The sequence below is a fragment of the Garra rufa genome, chromosome 17, assembly GCF_049309525.1.
Source record: "Garra rufa chromosome 17, GarRuf1.0, whole genome shotgun sequence".
NCBI lineage: Eukaryota > Metazoa > Chordata > Actinopteri > Cypriniformes > Cyprinidae > Garra > Garra rufa.
The window spans coordinates 26,856,762-26,877,157 of record NC_133377.1 but is presented as its reverse complement, the minus strand read 5'-3'; the positions used below and the strand labels follow the sequence as shown (position 1 = coordinate 26,877,157).

General features: G+C 36.0%; 1 protein-coding gene across 1 annotated transcript in view; it reads left to right on the top strand.

Moving 5' to 3' along the window:
• eif3hb (eukaryotic translation initiation factor 3, subunit H, b) overlaps positions 1–14,394 on the top strand; it is a 91,485-nt gene extending 77,091 nt beyond the window's left edge. The window contains exons 6-8 of the mRNA XM_073822279.1: positions 7,744–7,864; positions 10,691–10,823; positions 13,979–14,394. Of these exons, the coding sequence (XP_073678380.1) occupies positions 7,744–7,864; positions 10,691–10,823; positions 13,979–14,076 (352 nt within the window). The 3' untranslated portion in view covers positions 14,077–14,394. The remainder of the gene's footprint in view (positions 1–7,743; positions 7,865–10,690; positions 10,824–13,978) is intronic.
• The last annotated feature ends 6,002 nt before the right edge of the window (positions 14,395–20,396 follow it).

Genomic DNA, 20,396 nt, shown 5'->3' with positions numbered 1-20,396 from the left:
CCTTAATATATTGTTTCTTTTAGTATAGACAGACAAATTATGTGACGCTCGTCTTGTCTTGTTAGGATAAATTGTCTGTTTCATTGCGGACAGACAAATTACTTGTCATGTCGCGTCTGGATATTGTGTCAACTCTCTTTTTGAAATCCGTTGCTTTGTTGTAATTGTTTTCCCAAAGTACAAGTTTTCACGGTTGATCAGTATCTCTCATTGTCTGTGACACATTACTGTCATGTGTTAAGATAAGTGGTTTAGACTGACTTGCACTGGTTCAATGTGTGTTTTGGCCAGCGTGTGCTGCGTTATGCTGTCGCGGTTTGCGATGACTCCAGATGACCTAAACCTTCCGTCAATAGTGCTCTGAAATAGGACGGTGTGATTTTAATGAGTCACCTTTCTCCTGCGGTTCAGCTTTTACTGGGACACCACGTTCACCAGTCTGACGCTCACCTCATGCGACTCCGTCACTGACAGGTTCCACTTACTGTCATGGATGGTGTTTTCTTTCCTAATCAAATAATAGATAAACAACTTCCAACCGTCTTTTTTAGGGGATGTTAATATCCACTGAGTCATTTGAGACTACAGTCACTGCCGGTTTATTCATGAAGCCCATTTTAGATCGGCAGAGTTTTGTTTTGATTTGTTTGTGTGTGTTTCAGACAGAGCGAGAAACTGAAATGGTGAAATGTTATTAAATATGCTAATGAAAGCCAGGAGATGCAGATAGGGATGTAAGTGTCTCTGTGTTACTGAGCTTTTGCTGTGTTTGTGGCTTTACTTAGCTGTAATTTAAGGGCAACAATAAAAAATTAAGGTTTTTGAGGAAATTCCAAACATTCCAGGATTTTTATCTACAGTTGGGAAAATAATTATTTGATCCCTTGCTGATTTTAGAAATTATCATTCTATAATTTTAATGGTAGGTTTATTTGAACAGTGAGAGACAGAATAAATAAAAAAAAAAAGTTAAAAAGTTAAACGCAATAAGTATTCGACCCCTTCACAAAACATGACTTAGTACTTGGTGGCAATTTGGCAATCGCAGAGGTCAGACGTTTCTTGTAGTTGGTCACCAGGTTTGCACACATCTCAGGCAGGATTTTGCCCCACTCCTCTTTGCAGATCCTCTCTAAGTCATTAAGGTTTCGAGGCTGACGTTTGGCAACTCGAAACTTTAGCTCCCTTCACAAATTTTCTATGGGATTAAGGTCTGAAGACTGGCTAGGCCACTCCAGGACCTTAATGTGCTTCTTCTTGAGCCACTCCTTTGTTGCCTTTTTCATGTGTTTTGGATCATTGCCATGCTGGAATACCCATCCATGACCCATTTTTATTGAGGGAAGGAGGTTCTTACCCAAGATTTGATGGTACATGGCCTCATTCATCGTCCGTTTGATGTGGTGCGGTTGTCCTATCACCTTAGCAGAAAAACACCCCTAAAGCATAATGTTTCCATCTCCTTGTTTGACGGTGGGGATGGTGTTCTTTGGGTCATAGGCAGCATTTCTCCTCCTCCAAACACAGTGAGTTGAGTTGATGCCAAAGAGCTTGATTTTGGTCTCATCTGACCACAGCACTTTCACCCAGTTCTCCTCTGAATCATTCAGATGTTCATTGGGCCTGTACATGTGCTTTCTTGAGCAGAGGGACCTTGCAGGTGCTGCAGGATTTCAGTCCTTCATGGCGTAGAGTGTTACCAATTGTTTTCTTGGTGACTATGGTCCCAGCTGCCTTGAGACCATTGACAAGATCCTCCCGTGTAGTTGTGGGCTGATTCCTCACCGTTCTCACGATCATTGAAACTTTACGAGGTGAGCCCCAGACAGTTATTTTGTGTTTCTTCCATTTGCGAATAATCGCACCAGCTGTTGTCACTTTCTCACCAAGCTGCTTGATGATGGTCTTGTAGCCCATTCCAGCCTTGTGTAGGTCTACAATCTTGTCCCTTACATCCTTGGACAGCTCTTTGGTCTTGGCCATGGTGGAGAGTTTGAAATCTGATTGATTGATTGTTCGGTGGACAGGTCTCCCTTTAAGAGAGTGCTCCTACTTATACTTAGTTCACTCAGTAAAATGCAAATAAATTTTTAACTTTTTTGAATTGCATTTTTATGGATACTTTTGTTGTTATTCTGTCTCTCACTGTTCAAATAAACCTACCATTAAAATTATAGACTGATTTCTTTGTCATTGGATCAAATAATTATTTTCCCCACTGTATGCAATGGAGATCAAAGGGTTAAATGTCCAAATTGCAGTTTCAATGCAGTTTTAAAGGGCTCTACACAAACCCAGATGAGGAATAAGGGTCTTATCTAGCAAAATGATCAGTCATTTTCTAAAAATCTTTTTTAATGTAGTTACATTTTAACCACAAATGCTCATCTTGCACTAGCTCTGTGTCCATGACTTTACAAATTACAGTAGTAGACAAAAGTGCCGACCCAGTGTTTTCAAAGCAAATGTGCAAAGAAAGTCAAACGCCCTTTACAAAAAAAGGTAAAACAATGATTTCAGACAATTTTGTTGGAGTATCCAATGAGATAAAGTTTTTCCATTTCTACGTCGCACATGACTTTTCCGGCGTGTTTACGTAAGTCGAGCTAGTGCAACATAAGCATTTGTGGTTGAAAAGTATCTAAGGTTGTGTTCACACTTATAGTTTGGTTTGTTTGGTTCATTTGGCCTGGACCAAAAAGGAAAACAATACATTTGGTTCTGGTTGGGGTGAATGACGTATATTTTGTGGCAGAACTTACCAAAACACTCCAAACAAAAGGGAACAGTTCATTCAACTTAAAACGCCGCTTTAAGTCGAATACACCTAATGCCATCTGCGAATTTACAAAGAGCTCATTAAAGGCACTTTACCTCCTCATTGCTTCACGTTTCATGTTCCCTTCGTGAAATCATGTTGCATAGCATCGAATCTTTTAATTACTTCCTGTTTTTGGTTTGTTTTTAAGTATTTGGTCCATGTTGCATTCACATTTCATTCGAACCGCACCAGAGTTTGTTTGGAAGCTGACCGAGACTCATCTTTTTAGCGGTCTCAGTCTGCTTGTTTGGTGCACACCAGGGTTCTGATGGCAGCGTTCACACTTACTCAAACCACACTAACAGCATGACAACCACACCAAACATGACAAGTGTGAACACACCCTAAATTTGTATTTTTATTTATTTAGTAAAAAATGACTAATCATTTCACGAGATAAGAACCATATTTTAAAGTTTAAAGTTGCATTGAAACTGCAATTTGGACCCATGATCCCCATTGAAGTCCACTATATTGAGAAAAATTGTGAATGTTTTCCTCAAAAACCCTAGTTTCTATTCGACTGAGGAAAGAAAGACATGAACATCTTGGATGACGTGGGAGTGAGTAAATTTTAATTCTAGAAATTTAGAAGTCTAGTCTGGAGTGAATTAGTCCTTTAAGTTACTGAACATTATTGGTCATGGTTCGTTTGTTGAAACTATAATTAGCTTTAATAGTAATGAAGTTAACTATTATTGTCTGCTCTTTGCATTAAAAAACTGAAGAAGTAATTCCATTGTCAATGGAACAAAAATATATTTGTAATACAAATAATTCAAAATGCAGAAATAACTATGCACAGCAAATTTGGCTTGTAGGCGCGTGTGTAAGTGATCCTACTGTATATTGTTGTGTCTTTTTAAATGCATACTGCAGGTGTGTGTTGTATGTGGGCATATACAGTGAGAGAGAGAGAGAGAGAGAGAGTGTGTGTGTGTGTGTGTGTGTGTGTGTGTGTGTGTGTGTGTGTGTGTGTGTGTGTGTGTGTGTGTGTGTGTGTGTGTAAGATTCAGATAGCGGGAGAGGGGAAGATCCATAGAGCTCATTGGACTCTGAATAATGAGGTGCATGGTAAAAGATGGAGGTCATACAGGGATGCTTGCCCTCATTCATCAGAGCTGGCGCGCCTCCACAGAAAGACTCTTCAGAAACATTAAAAACTGCTTCCAGGGCCACACACACACACATTCCCTCTTTCTCTTTTCTCTCCACAAGCTTGCTTTGTTGCCAAACTTGCAGAGCCAGCAAACTCTATAACTTGCCCTGTAGGGGCAGTTAAAAGAAACAAAAAAATCTGTGTATGTGTTTTTTATTTATTTTTTTTTTTGCTTTGGAGGTCAGTTAAGCTGTGGTTTACAGTACATTCTTCCCTTTAAATATACAGTGAGCAGATTCCCTGAAGTTGTGTCGTCTTTTTTGTTCTCTGGCGTTTTTATGGTCATCAGTTCTAATCTGAATTTGTGTTCCTCTGCAATCCACAGTCTTCTGGGTCTTGTTCTCTGTGTTTTGGAAATGTAGTTGAGGGTGCGTCTACGGTTTGCCGCTGTACTTCTGAAGTGTCACAACATCGTATATCAACTGTAAATCAACAGGAGTAGAGGCTTGCCTTTGTAAAACATTTTATTTTAGGATGCAGTAAGTTTGCCTGTCACGTCACCTGTTAACAGACCCATTTTGGCATGAATTTGTTGAACTGATCTGTGTATACTAAAGCCGCATGGTCCACATTGGTAGTAGGAATGTTTTTAATTTATTAGTATTGGTTGGTATTGGATATTAAATATACTTCCTCATACATTTTTTTTCCTTTACCTACATTAAGTTGTTAAAATAGTCCATATGACATCAGTGGTTCAACCTTACATTTATTAAGCTATGAGAATACTTTTTGTGGGCAAAGAAAACAAAAATAACGACTTTATTTAAGAGTTCATTAGCTGTTCCAGGCTTGTTGACCAGGTCATAAAGCTGGTTTGTTTCTGGTCCAAGATCTACTAGCTTGGACTTGGTGAACTTGGAGAAGAAGTTGTAAACCAGCTATCTTGTTCCAAAAGACTAATCTGGTTTTATCTGGATTTTTAGAGGGATAATGAGAGATTTCTTTATAGTGCACATAGACCTTACAAGATGACTTGGTGTTAACATAAATCTGTGTGTGGATGTTCACCAGGGTATACATGTTCTTGCATGATAGAGAGCTGCTCCTGGTTTGTCCGCACCCCCGGGATCTCACTTCCCCACATACGTCCAACATTTTTCTTCAAGATTAATGGAACGTGCTGGCGAGGCTAATTTGTTGTTAATGGGGTTTACCAAGAACAGATAAACTGCTTTTGAAGACATTTTCCCAATCCTTGCTCCTATGGGCTGCTGTCCTGTTATAAAATATGGATATCATTCTACTACAGTTACAGTGGGACCTGTTTTGCATATCGTGTGGTACATGCAAATGATCTTGATGTATGCGGAATGATGAATTATTAATGAGGAATCTATGTTATCTGCTTTTTTTCAAATTCTGTGTTACTCTGTTGATGGTTAAGAGGTGCTTTGATCATTTGACTTTCCCAGAAGATTTTGATCTAAGATACTGGAAGAGTTTTACATTTCAGATTCAAGCATACTGAAATTTCAATACAAATGTGGTGTGAGCAAAAATCCTTCTATTCCTTAGCATTTAATAAACATCATTATTATTGCCATAGAAATTATATGGCAATAATGATTTTTTTTTTTTTTAAATCTCACAATTACAAGTTTATATCTTGCAATTCTGACTTTTTTCCTCAGATTTGTGAGATTTAAACTGGCGATTGTGAGCTATAAAGTCTGAACTTTTTTCTAAGAATTGCATGATATAAAGTCGCAATTCTGATAAATAAAGTCTTAATTTTGAGAAATAGTCACAATTCTGAGAAATCAAGAAAGAAATAAAGCATGAAATAAACTTTTCTCAGAATTGTGAGATATAAACTCGCAATTGTGAGTTGTAAAGTCAGAATTGCAAGATATCAACTCGCAAATCTTGACTAGTTGCAATTCTGAGAAATAGTCGCAATTCTGAGAAATAAAAAAATAAACTTTTTTTCTCAGAATTGTGAGATAAAATCAGAACTGCAAGATATAAATCGCAATTCTTAGAAATAAAGACAAAGTATTAAAATAATCTTTTTTCCTCAGAATTGTGAGATATAAACTCAATTGTGAGTTATAAAGTCAGAATTGCAAGACAAACTCGCAAATCAGACTTTTTTAGAATTTGCATGATATAAAGTTGCAATTCTAAGAAAGTCTTAATTCTGAGAAATAAAAAAAATAAAGAAATGAACTTTTTTCTCTGAATTTTGAGATATAAACTTTTTGAGTTGTAAATTCAGAATTGCAACATATGAACTCGCAAATTTTGACTAGTTGCAATTCTGAGAAATAAAGAAAAAAAATATTTTTCACAGAATTGCTTGATATAAACTCACAATTGCGAGTTATAAGGTCAGAATTGCAAGACAAACTCGCAAATCTGACTTTTTTAGAGCTGCATAATATAAAGTCTTAATTCTGAGAAAAAGTCTTAATTCTGAGAAATAAAAAACAAAGCAATTAACTTTTTTCTCTAAATTTTGAGATATAAACTCGCAATTGTGAGTTATAAAGTAAGAATTACAAGATATAAACTCGTAAATATGACTTTTCTAAGAATTGCATAATATGAAGTCTTAATTCTAAGAAATAGTCTTAATTCTGAGAAAAAGTTGCAATTCTGAGACTCACAATTCTAAGAAATAATGTAAGTAGTAAACTTTTTTTCTTAGAATTGTAAGATATAAACTTGCAATTTTGAGTTGTAAAGTCAGAATTGCAAGAAATGAATTTGCAAACCTGACTAGTCGCAATTCTAAAAAATAAAGAAAGAAAGTAAGAAAAACTTTTTTTCTCAGAATTGAGAGATATAAAGTCAGAACTGCAAGATATAAAGTTGCAATTCTGAGAAAAGGTTGAAATTCTAAGAAATAAAGTTAGAAATAAATTAGATATTAACTAAGTTATAAAGTAAGAATTGCAAGATATAAACTCTGCAAGATAAATCAGACTTTTTTTCAAAGAATTCCAGAAGTCACAATTCTGAGAAATAAAGTCACAGTTCTGAGAAATACAGTTGGAATTTCTCAGAACTGAGATGTAAACTGGCAATTGTGAGTTATAAAGTCAGAATTACAAGATATAAGCTTGCAGCTCTGACTTATTTCTCAGAATTACATCAGAAATAAACACAGTTCTAAAGTCAATTGTGATTTTTTTTTCCCTCAGAATTGCGAGTTTATATCTTGCAATTGTGAGTTCCTTTTTTCTAGCTCATTTTTCCACACCAAGTGAGGGTTGTGCTCAAAACAAGGGGGGAAATTAACATTTTGGTTCAGTATATTTCCTTAGTTTTGTCATCGCAAGAATAATTTTTAAAAATATATTAAAATTAAACTATATTTCATTAAGATATTTTAATCAAATAAATACATAGTGAGCATTCAAATTTAAAATTGTAGTATATTTGTGATTAAGAAAAGCCTGTTGTTATTTTCTTAATGTATATTTAAAAAAAAAAAAGATTTTCAGCATAGGTTTGCTTTTCTTTCTTTCTTTGTTGTAATGCCCCTCCACATTAAACATTTAGGATGCTTGTGACCTTGCTAAATAATTTGGGACGACTTCATAAATGGATGAACTGTGGACACAAGAGTTAGCCAGATACTCTTTTGGTTTAACCTGAATTTCTCCATAGCATGTTGTTCATAAAATAAATGTATTTCAGACTCAGTGTACCGTAAGACACTATGGAGAAGAAGCGTTCACTAATTAACAAGCAATCAAATGCACATTTATTATTTCCAGTATTCAAATGTCTTCACCTTGTCGTTCCTCTGCAGTTCTCATCTGGAGAAGAGCCTGCAAATGCTGATGGACCGTGTGGACGACATGAGTCAGGACATTGTCAAGTACAACAACTACTGCCGCAGTCTCAGCAAGCAACAGCAACAAAAACATCAGGTAATCCATCAAACGGCTACACCTGTCTTTTCATATCGAGATTTTCCCACACTCTCTCCTACACTGACGTGAATGATACCTCAAATCATCCAGCTTGTTCAGAAAAGGTGTGCTATTACTTTCAAGTGATCAGATTTTCACTTAGCAGACGGTGGAAAGGAGTTAAGAAAGGAACAGAGTGATATCTTGGGAGCAGAATATTTCAGGGACGTGGGAGTGGGCTGTGGACGATTGTGACGCTGATATAGGGGGAACGCACACTTTTACATGCTTTGATGTGCTGGTGGGATGAGAGCTATCATGAGCATGTAAATGCTAGTTACGGTTAATGGTAGCTTTGCTAGCGTGATGTGTGCTCATGGGAAAACAGGTTGTCACCACAAAGATCACAATAAGGGGCTTGCGCTGAATGAGCGTCTGACGAGGCTTGATGTTTCACTCTTGATGTTATGCTCTGTAAGATATAATTATAATACAGTTGTAATTGATGAAACTGTGCAACTCGAAACCCAGGAATTAGCTCTGAGGCTGTAATCAAAGCTTTGTTTCGAAAACACAGGGTGCACTTGGGAGGGTTAGTACAGTTTTTAGCAATTAAAGATCTTACTCTTAAATCAGTGTTTATTTGTTAATGCACAGTATAGACAAAGGAAAGTGTGATTCTCATGAGCATGAACTGTCAAGAAATGTTTAGATCACATTTCACTCCAAAAAGCAAAAACAGACAATTTATGTAACTGAAAGGAAAATAATTAAACATTAAAACATTAAAAAATGTATATGTACACTACCAGTCAAAAGTTTTTGAACAGTAAGATTTTTAATGTTTCTCACCAAGCCTGCATTTACTTGATCCAAATACAGCAAAAGCAGTAATATTGTAAACTATTTTTACTATTTAAAATAACTGTTTTCTATTTGAATATATTTTAAAATGTAATTTATTCCTGTGATCAAAGCTACATTTTCATCATTGCTTCAGTCTTGAGTGTCACATGATCCTTCAGGAATCATTCTAATATGCTGATTTGCTGTTCAAGAATTATTTATTATTATCAATATTTCAAACAGTTGAGTAATTTTTTTCAGGATTCTTCGATGAATAGAAAGATCCAAAGAAAAGCATTTATCTGAAATAAAAAGCTTTTGTAACATTATACGCTATACCATTCAAAAGCTTGGAGTCAGTTTTCTTTTTTCAGAAAGAAATGATAGAAACTAGTACTTTGATTAAGCAAGGACACTTTAAATTGATCAAAAGTGATGATAAAGACATTTATAATGTTACAAAACATTTCTATTTCAGATCAACGCTGTTCTTCTGAACTTTCTATTCATTAAAGAAACCTGTCACAATAGTCAGAATATTAGATTGATTTTTGAAGGATCAATTCAGCTTTGAAATCAAAGGATAAATAAATAAATACATTTATATAGAAAAACATTATTTTAAATAGTAAAAAAATTCTAAATGTTTTTGCTGTACTTTGGATCAAATAAATGCAGGCTTAGTGAGCAAAAGAGACTTTAAGAAACATTAAAAACTTTTGACTGGTAGTGTATAATTGACCTGCTTTCTAAAAATTATAATAATAAATAATTAATACATTTATAATAAATGTTTTCTGAGCACCAAATCAGCATATTAGACTGATGTCTCGGTCATGTGACATTGAAGACTGGAATAATGGCTGCTAAAAATTCAACTTTGCCATTATTAATATAAATAAATAAATTGCATTTAAAAATCTAAATTTATTTTCAAAAAGTTTTCACTATTAAAGATTTGAATGTATTTTTATATAAATGGAGCCTTGCTGAGCATACTGTAAGTGTAACAATTTGATTAATCATATAACAATGTGTTTTTATAAATTACAATTTTATAAATGTATTATTTTAAATGTATATTTATATCAAATGTATTTATTATTATTATTATTTTATATTTTTTCTTAAAAACCCCCAAATATGAATGGTATTATTCAGAAGCTGGTACACATGCAAGGATACATCATGCACTGAAATTAAGCTGATTTTTACTAAGAAATCTTTATGGTCCTACAAATAGTTTTTATAGTCTCTGTGCCAGGTTTTAGTCTGACCTTGATGTTTCTTCATGAGGTTCATCCAAGTTCAAGAGTTTTTGTTCATTTTCGAATATAAGGCTGCAAATCTTCCTATTCATGTGAGTGTGTCTAGGGTTTTTGTGCCACGCAGCCAACCAAGGCAATCACTAGCATCGTTCAGAATCAGCCCGACCGACTCTATAAAGTCAGTGAAGTTAAAAGAGATTTATTGCATGGCTGTGTATCAAGGTCTGTATGAGACAGGAGAGTCGAGGTGGTAATGGCCTTCCTCGGTGCTGGACTCTGATGCCCTGAACTTTGTGATTGATTGAAGTACATGTGACCTCCCAAATTCCTCTGATACCGTAATGACATAGTTTACTCATTTCTTTACATCTAATACCTGATGCAGAAAATGTGATTGATTACCAGAAAGCACAAAGGACACAATGCACTTGCATTATCAGTGATTAGTTGAATGTTTACTCTGATGGTATGGGAAGTATTCAGTTTAGGTTTCTTTTTCATTTTTCATCCATCTTAAACAGCTTCTCCACCACACAGTCATCAGTGTCTATTGTTCCAGCTGTCATCTTCACCTTTTTTTAAATACACCTTCAGTCTTCCCTTTCTGCCACCTCTCCTGGCCTGTCATGGCTCTCAGAAGATTTGCTTTAATTCAGGCACCCTGCAGGTTAATAACAAAAGATAGGGACATCAAGTTCAGACTAACCGTTTGTTCTCTATCCTTCTACAGTACGTTCAGAGACGGCAGCAGGAGAACGCGCAGAGACAGAGCCGAGGGGAGCCTCCGCTTGCTGAGGAAGACCTCAGCAAGATGTTCAAGCCCCCTCAGCCGCCTCCACGAATGGACACGCTGCTCATTGCTAGTATGTAATCTTTTCTGCAAGCACTTTGATTTATATTTTAAATAATTGCGTGATACAAACTCACAATTCTGCGAAAAATGCCAGATAAACTCACAGTTGTGAGAAATAAAAGTCAGAATTGCAAGATATAAACTCGCATTTGCAATATAATCTCAGTTCTGACTTTTTTTTCGTAGAATTGCGTGATATAAACTTACATTTGCGAGAAATAGTCAGAATTGCTAAATATAAATTGTGTGATTATAAGCTCACTAATGCGAGATATAAACTCGAGTTATGAAGTCACAATTCTGACTTTTTTCCTCAGTATTGCGTGATATAAACTCATAGTTGCGAGAAATAAAGTCAGAGTTACGATATAGTCACAATTCTGACTTTTTTCTCAGAATTGCCTGATATAAACTCACAATTGTGAGAAATAAATTCAGAATTGCAAGATATAAACTCATATTTGTGAGTTACAGAGTCAGAATTGCGATATAGTCCCAATTCTGACATTTTTTCTCAGAATTGTGTGATATAAACTTACAATTGTGAGAAATAGTCAGAATTGCGAGATATAAACTTGCATTTGCAAGAAATAAAGTCAGAATTACAATATAGCCTCAATTCTGACTTTTTTTCTCAGAATTACCTGATGTAAACTCACAATTGTAAGAAATAAAGTCAGAATTGCGAGATATAAACTCACATTTGCGAGTTTTAAAGTCAGAGTTACGATATAGTCACAATTCTGACTTTTTCTCAGAATTGTGTGATATAAGCTCACAACTGCGAGAAATAGTCAGAATTGTGAGATATAAACTTGCATTTGCGAGTTATAAAGTCAGAATTGTGATATATTCACAATTCAGATTTTTTAATCAGAAATGCCTGATATAAACTCACAATTGCGAGAAATAAAGTCAGAATTGTGAGACCTAAACTCATATTTGTAAGAAATAAAGTCAGAATTGCTAAATATAAACTCACATTTGCGAGTTATAAAGTCAGAATTGCAAAATAAAAACTCACAATTGCGAGAAATAGTCGGAATTGCGAGATATAAACTTGCATTTGCGAGTTATAAAGTCAGAATTGTGATATATTCACAATTCAGATTTTTTAATTAGAAATGCCTGATATAAACTCACAATTGCGAGAAATAAAGTCAGAATTGTGAGACCTAAACTCATATTTGTAAGAAATAAAGTCAGAATTGCTAAATATAAACTCACATTTGCGAGTTATAAAGTCAGAATTGCAAAATAAAAACTCACAATTGCGAGAAATAGTCGGAATTGCAAGATATAAACTTGCATTTGCGAGTTATAAAGTCAGAATTGTGATATATTCACAATTCAGATTTTTTAATTAGAAATGCCTGATATAAACTCACAATTGCGAGAAATAAAGTCAGAATTGTGAGATCTAAACTCATATTTGTGAGAAATAAAGTCAGAATTGCGAGATATAAACTTGCATTTGTAAGTCAAATTTGTGTGATTTAAAAAAAGTCAGAACTGACAATTCTGACTTAGAACTGGAAATTGCGAGTTATAAAGTCAGAATTGCGATAGTCACAATTCCGAGTTTTTTTCACAAAATTGCATGATATAAACTTCAGACTTTTTCTCGCAATTGCAAGTTATAAAGTCCAATTTTGAGGAAAAAAATTATCAGAATTATTCGTTTTTATCTCAATTCCAACTTTAATCACAATTGCGTGTTATAAGGCAGAAATGCAAGATACACATTTGCAATTCTTAGAAAAAAGTCAGAATTATGAGTTTATATCTACTTTGTCTCGCAATTCTGACTTTATAACTTGCAATTGTGAGTTTATATGACGCAATTCTGAGAAAAAAAGCAAATTGCAAGTTTGTATAATGCAATTCTGACTTTATTTGTCAGAACTGAATTTGTATCGCACAATTCTGAGAAAAAAAAGCCAGAATTGTGAGATTTAAACTTACAATGAAAAAAGTCAAAAGTTGTGAGATAAAGTCGCAGTTACCTTTTTTATTCAGAAACAGGCTTCCATACAAATATGAGAGAAAAAAAAAAGATTTTTCAACTTATTTCATAACACTTTGTCAGGCTTTAACACTATAAGTAGAAATATATAATGTTTACACATTACAAGTTGTGTTTACAAGCTTTAAGTGGATGATTAGTGTCTGCTCAGTAATGGAAGCCAAATCTCTGCTCTTGAGCGATGTGAGGTCTCCCAACACAGCGCTAACCGTCTCCTCCTCATTTCATCTCATTTGGATCTGAAAAGATTTGGACTTGTCCCGTTTTCTGTCCTGCGGAGTTGAGATGGCAGGGAGGAAGGAAGGGAGGAGAGGTAATTTATGAGGAACATTACAGAGGCCTTGCCAGAGATTGATTTAAAGCAATTGTTTCTAACTTGTTATGGAGGTAGTATATTATAGATCAGCCGCTGTCTGAGAGAAAATAGCTGGAGGAGGGTGATACGTCTGTCATGTCATCTTGTACCTCAGACTGCTGGACTCTATCTTATGCAACTTTACAGTCGTGCTGTTTACTCAGCAACACGCGGTTTCCAATTTTGATCGTTCACACTTCGAAATTGATTATATTAGAGGACATTTCTGCAATCAAACAAAATGGCATTTTTCCCTATAAATCACTGACAATCAGAAGTTGGATCTAATTTATCTATCTAATATTTGCATTATATATGACTCTGCTGTAGGTCAAGACAGTCAAACTCAGATCTAAAACAATCCCAGCTTAATAGGAGCCAGCTGTAACATTTAACATCAAGATCAGAAGAGATGCAGACAAAATGGCATCAAGTAAGACTATTTGTTTCCATGAGCAGCTCTTTGTAGTGCTGTGGAGTAATGGGTAGGTCTATGGCTGAATTAAATGCATTTAGGTGCTGTGGAGGGGAGCACCTCATTTCTCACCATCTCTTAACGTCTTTTAAATTCCAAACTTCTTGGTGGCATGAGCAGCAACGCTGCCAAGCGGAAAGACAATCACCTGAGAGCTCGACTGCCAGCCTTCAGTACATAATGGAGAACATTAACTGAGCCACTTCAGTGGGCAGCCCACCCTGCCTCTGTTGCTCTTTGTTTCTTTCGCAACCTTTGTATTCTGTACCTTCTTCAATATTTACATTTTTTTTTCTCCATCTACTTTAGGTCAAATCAACACCTACTGCCAAACCATCAAGGAGCTCACGTCTCAAAACCTGGGCAAGCTTTTCATGGCTGAAGCTCTTCAAGGAACAAGCAGTTAAACTTGAGCCAACTATAATCCTATGGTCAAGAGTCATCTTTTTCCTTTTTATGACATTTTCTGTGGCTCATTTTAATATTTATAATGTACCATTCAATTGGTTTTAGAGTTATCTTTTCCCATTTCTAGACCAAAATCTTATAGGTGTTTCAATTCCCATTAAAGAGGTCATTTTATTTAAGCATGTACAGTATAAAAGCATATTATGTGTATCAGCACGTACCAAACAGTGATTTTCTGAGAGGAACCCAATGTACCTGTCAATAATGTGTGAAAAGGGATGTCGAAAATTTGATAATAAATTGGATCGTGTCCGCTTTATGGTTTTCAGATGCTCATTCCAGAGAGAGATGTGCCATCCTATTTCCAGCATAAATGCGTATGACATAACTGAAGGACAAGAAGAAATTATAAAGCCTCAAAAACACTTTTGTAGGGTAGTAAGTGGAGCTGAAACCCAATTGTAATTGCTAGAATGGCCAAGAATCAGCAATTTCCACGTAAAACTGATCGGGCAGACCAAACCGTAAGTTGTATAGACTTGAAACTCGGAGGGATGGTAGTACTCGCACCATCTACAACGTCACCAAGGCTTGCCCCAATCAGCTTGTTGGGGGCGCTACAGTGATCAAAAGTACGAAATCGCTCAAAACTTCTAAAACATTTGCCGCAGGTTCAAGTGTCTTATGTTGTTGGAATCCTTGGCTCACGCCGGATCAAAATCAGATTTGTCCAAATGCAACGTAATTTTCTGGTATTTCGCATTTTTTGAAATTTTTTTGAGAAATAGTGCTAGGTTTTTCACCTGATCGGAAGCAAACCAGTGCAGAATTATTCTCTGGACAGTGAATATCAATAATTATTCAAAAAAAGTTGAACTTTCGACTCTCCATTGAAAAGGGACTTCAAAATGTTCGAAAGGGCAGGACTTTAATAAAATGGCTATAACTTCTCAACTTCTTTCGAAGTTTGTTAAATAATTGAGAAAATGTAAAAAAAAAAAAAACTACTTTCGCGAACTAGCCCTAAGTTTTTGGCTCAATCTGGAAAAAACACTGCAGTAAAATTCTCTGGACTCTCTAAGTCAATAATTGAAAATAAAAGTTTAAATTTACCATTTGAAAAGATATAACAAGGTCGTTATAAAAGGCCATAGAAAAGGGGCCTTTCCATATATCGCCAAAAGCCTATAAAGCCTAAATGAAAACTCAAAACTTCACAAAACCTGGTGAGCACATGCAACAGGTGATTCTAAATAACTATGCAAAGTTTTAGTGAGATGGGAACACAGCTGGTGCTGTAACAGTCATACATGTTAAAAACATCATATTTCTATGATGAATGACCTGGATTAGCTAAAAATGCTTTTTTTAAATCATTGATTTAGGTCATTACATGTGCTTTTTTATGTGCCTAAATGCCATAAAGTGCCTAAACCATGGTAATCATTGCTTGCAGCTATATTTTTATCTGTATCTTACTCATCTCAATATCTCTGTTTTATTTTATGAACAGGAACAGGAGTTGTATCAGCAGGGGAGTCTTGAGATTTTTCTTTTTCTTAAAATTTAGTCAAAAATCTCACTCTAATCATGTTAAATTGGAAAGGAGCAATTTAGGGATCAAAACAGTCAATTTGTACAGTCCATTGTGTTCTTTTAGTCAAATATGGATGGTAACATTTATAATTAGAGCACCGTGTTGTAACGCTGCCCCCTTTCCTGTCAGTTTACACCGGGAGTCTGCTGCTGGACATTAATTTCAGCCCACTGTTCCCTATAGTAGAGTGACACTGGGGTTTGCGTGACGTTTGCCGCCCACCACCTCTCCGCCGTCCACCCACAAGCTACCCGCTCTAGTCATTAGCCTTCACAGAATGTATTTTTAAATTTATTTCCACTTCACTTCAGGTGATTAAAGCAGATAAACCGTGACAATAAAACTCTTGAACTTCAGCCGCCCTGATGGATGATTGCAAAGAGTTTGAGTCGTAATTGCAGCGATGAGCTTTTGACACAACACGACGTGCCCAGCCTTTCAAAGAGGAATGTGCCAATAAAATCCAGCTGCATGAAAAGAAAACTAAAAATGCAAAAAGTTCTAGTTTTTAATGTCCTTTTCTACCTCCAGATACATTCCATGTCACCTTTTGCAGGTGAATTATAGTAATTGCAGTACAGACTTTATGCCCTTGTAATTAAATACTGTATCCTGTGATGATGGAAATTATTCCATTTTATAGAATCGGGAAGGATTTTGCTTGTTGAAGTAAAAGACGGTTAATGACATAAATTCATGTTCATCTTTAAAAGAAAAAGGTAAGTCAGAGGTCTCATGACTTATGTCGTTTCAGGCACCTAAATTATAGATATATTTTTAAAGTCTGACCTATTTCAGGGACATTGCTACTCATGTGATATTGCTCCTATAATTGCAGTGTGATATGGCTGTATATCGGCATGGCTGTGATTCGGTCGTAGGTAATTACAGCGTGCCGATATACAGCCATATCGCACAGCTACTCATGTGATATTGCATAACAGTTAGACGGCACGAGCGTGTTAATGCATCAGACAACAACGGAGTGTCATTAAAAACCCTCTTTTGTGAGAACTTCTTCCTTCCGCCACAAATCCAAATCTTATTTTGACAGTTTAACAGCTGAGCCCAAGCCTCTGTTACTAATTCTAAAATTTCACTTTAAAACTAATGAAAGAAAGTTGAGTTGCTTCATTGAAAACATTGTATTACTGTATTAAAAGCTCACTGTATTATGAGTATTATGAGAGAGAGATAGACTGAGCAAGAGCAATTACCTGCATCTGATACAGCATTTATTATTCAGCTCAATCTCATATTCACAATAAACATAAGTTTGAGTGTTTAATGAAATTTGCCCTCAGCCAAAACTGTTTGCTGTGGAACAAATAATAGGTAATGAGACTAAAGTCTGTCCATTAGATTTATCCAAAACAAATTATATCTCATGTTTATCCACTATAGAGACATCAGAGTCAGCAGCAAATTCCCGAAGATCTGAGCAAGGTAAGGCTGCTCTCGGTGTATTCATGAGCTTAGACGTTATCTATATTAACAAATTGCGTATTTGAAGTCAAAACAACTACATTTTTGCTCAAAAAAAAAAAAAAAAAAAAACTCTTAAAGCTACATTCCGTGACACAAAAACAGTACTATTTTTATAATTTTAGTGGCTATGACTCGCTGTGAGAAATACCCTAAGCAGAGTAATACAAATGGTTAAACGGTCGGAGTTTTAATAGCAACTTTTATTGACTGCAGAAAAAACATTTTCTAAGACTCTTTCCTGTGTGTCTATAGACATAAATTCCATGTTTTTCTTCCAAAAATGTGCAATTCAGAATTAATGAGAAGTTTTCTCATTATATCACAACAAAGTTTCCTCATTTCATGGAATTGACAACTGCCCAGATTTAACCTACTCCATGATTTCAGTTCATTTAAAGGCCAGTTTATTTCCCTGCCGGTTAATCTAGAGTTTCGCTAACTTGACTCCTCACAGGTGATGAGCTGTGTTTAAATCTGCAATAATGGAGGGATGAATTTCTCCCTAAAGCCTCATTGATCTGGGTATGTGTGTGTGTGAGAGAGTGGGAGGCTTAGAAGACATTGATTTGAGAAGCAGTAGTAGCGGGGTTGGCTCATTAGGAGCTTTCTTTGAACACTTTCATTGTGTTTGTTTTAGGTTGGTAAGCCGGAGGTGCTACAGCTTTTGTTCTATTATTGATGAAGTCCCACTTGTTTCCACACTTTTCGAGGACGTTGCTCCACAAGCCAGCAGAAGAAGCTGTTTGATGTTTGTGTTAGTTGCACCTATTTTTAAAGGTAATACTGTAAGAAGTCTGCGCTTCAGTTTAACAGTTCCTGTCACTTTTTATGAATAGCCTACACTATACCACTACCACTACTTTTTTACGTTTTTGCTGTAAAAACTAAGAATTGGTAAGATTAATTATTATGTAGCATAAGCAGTAGGAAACAATATGAAATGTAATTTTTATAAGCACTCCGGGTTTATTGTGTCTTCCAGACTAGTAGGGCTACCAAAATGTATCACTACCCTCCCCGACCGACGTGCTATCTTTAATGCGAAGTTCCCGTGGGTCTTTAAACAGTCTTCAATGTAGCTGTATCAAATTTAAGGCCACGAGAAGTCTTAAATACCTTCAATGGTATAAGAAAAGTATTAATTATATTTCAAATTTGGGGACGGAAAGACAAGAATACGGATTATTGTGACGATTGAACTTTAAAAGGCTGATTTCATTGATCAAATATTAGCGCTGCATATTTTAAAGTCAAAACAAGGTGCGAGTGTTTTTCATGAATGAATTTCTGAAGAGAGCCGACTGTTTTCAGAAATGCTTCGATGAGAAGAGAAATCCAGAGAAAGAATGTAAATTTTCAATAATCCTTTCTGCTGTTTATGAACAGATCAATGCGAATAACGCAGAAAATGTAATTATTCAGTTTATTTAGCGCTATAGGGTTATCACAACGCGTCAATGGGCTATTTTGGCGGCATGAAAGTAAATGCTATTGAACAGAACGAAACTCGCATATTTTGCTGATTATTGCGATTATATATTATGAATTATTGTCATGTTTTAGGCTCTACTAATCAATCGGACCGGGAAAAAACATTTGGAGTATTATAGACTGCCGAAATGTATAACAAATTGAGGAGAAGAGTTCAAAAACTGTCTGAGGAACATAGTTTCGTTTGTGGGTGCCCAAACTGAACCAGGATTTCCAGGGCAAGAATCTTGGCAACATTTGTGTTTGTTCTTCTTATTTCCGGTCAGGTAGGTGAAATATTTGGCTAATATCTTAATTAGTACTGCTAGTAAGTATCTTTACGCCTTATTATCTTTAGCTTGTCAAAATATTGCGTCCATTCCTGCTTACTAAGTCGTTCACTATATGATTTAGCAACTTCCACACGTTTTTTCAATGGTTTATACAGCATAAATTAGCAGAACAAGTATTCAGTAGTACATTAACTATGTAATCCCATATATATATATATATATATATATATATATATATATATATATATATACAGTCGTGGCCAAAAGTTTTGAGAATTACATAAATATTGGAAATTGGAAAAGTTGCTGCTTAAGTTTTTATAATAGCAATTTGCATATACTCCAGAATGTTATGAAGAGTGATCAGATGAATTGCATAGTCCTTCTTTGCCATGAAAATTTACTTAATCCCGAAAAAAACTTTCCACTGCATTGTTAAGAAGGCTTCAGGGGGTCTAAGAAAGTCCAGTGAGCGCCAGGATCGTCTCCTAAAGAGGATTCAGCTGCGGGATCGGAGTGCCACCAGTGCAGAGCTTGCTCAGGAATGGCAGCAGGCAGGTGTGAGCGCATCTGCACGCACAGTGAGGCCAAGACTTTTGGAAGATGGCCTGGTGTCAAGAAGGGCAGCAAAGAAGCCACTTCTCTCCAAAAAAACATCAGGGACAGATTGATCTTCTGCAAAAAGTATGGCGAATGGACTGCTGAGGACTGGGGCAAAGTCATATTCTCCGATGAAGCCTCTTTCCGATTGTTTGGGGCATCTGGAAAAAGCTTGTCCGGAGAAGAAAAGGTGAGCGCTACCATCAGTCCTGTGTCATGCCAACAGTAAAGCATCCTGAGACCATTCATGTGTGGGGTTGCTTCTCATCCAAGGGAGTGGGCTCACTCACAATTTTGCCTAAAAACACAGCCATGAATAAAGAATGGTACCAAAACACCCTCCAACAGCAACTTCTTCCAACAATCCAACAACAGTTTGGTGAAGAACAATGCATTTTCCAGCACGATGGAGCACCGTGCCATAAGGCAAAAGTGATAACTAAGTGGCTCGGGGATCAAAACGTTGAAATTTTGGGTCCATGGCCTGGAAACTCCCCAGATCTTAATCCCATTGAGACCTTGTGGTCAATTCTCAAGAGGCGGGTGGACAAACAAAAACCCACTAATTCCGACAAACTCCAAGAAGTGATTATGAAAGAATGGGTTGCTATCAGTCAGGATTTGGCCCAGAAGTTGATTGAGAGCATGCCCAGTCGAATTGCAGAGGTCCTGAAAAAGAAGGGCCAACACTGCAAATACTGACTCTTTGCATAAATGTCATGTAGTTGTCGATAAAAGCCTTTGAAACGTATGAAGTGCTTGTAATTATACTTCCGTACATCACAGAGACAACTGAAACAAAGATCTAAAAGCAGTTTAGCAGCAAACTTTGTGAAAACTAATATTTGTGTCATTCTCAAAACTTATGTGT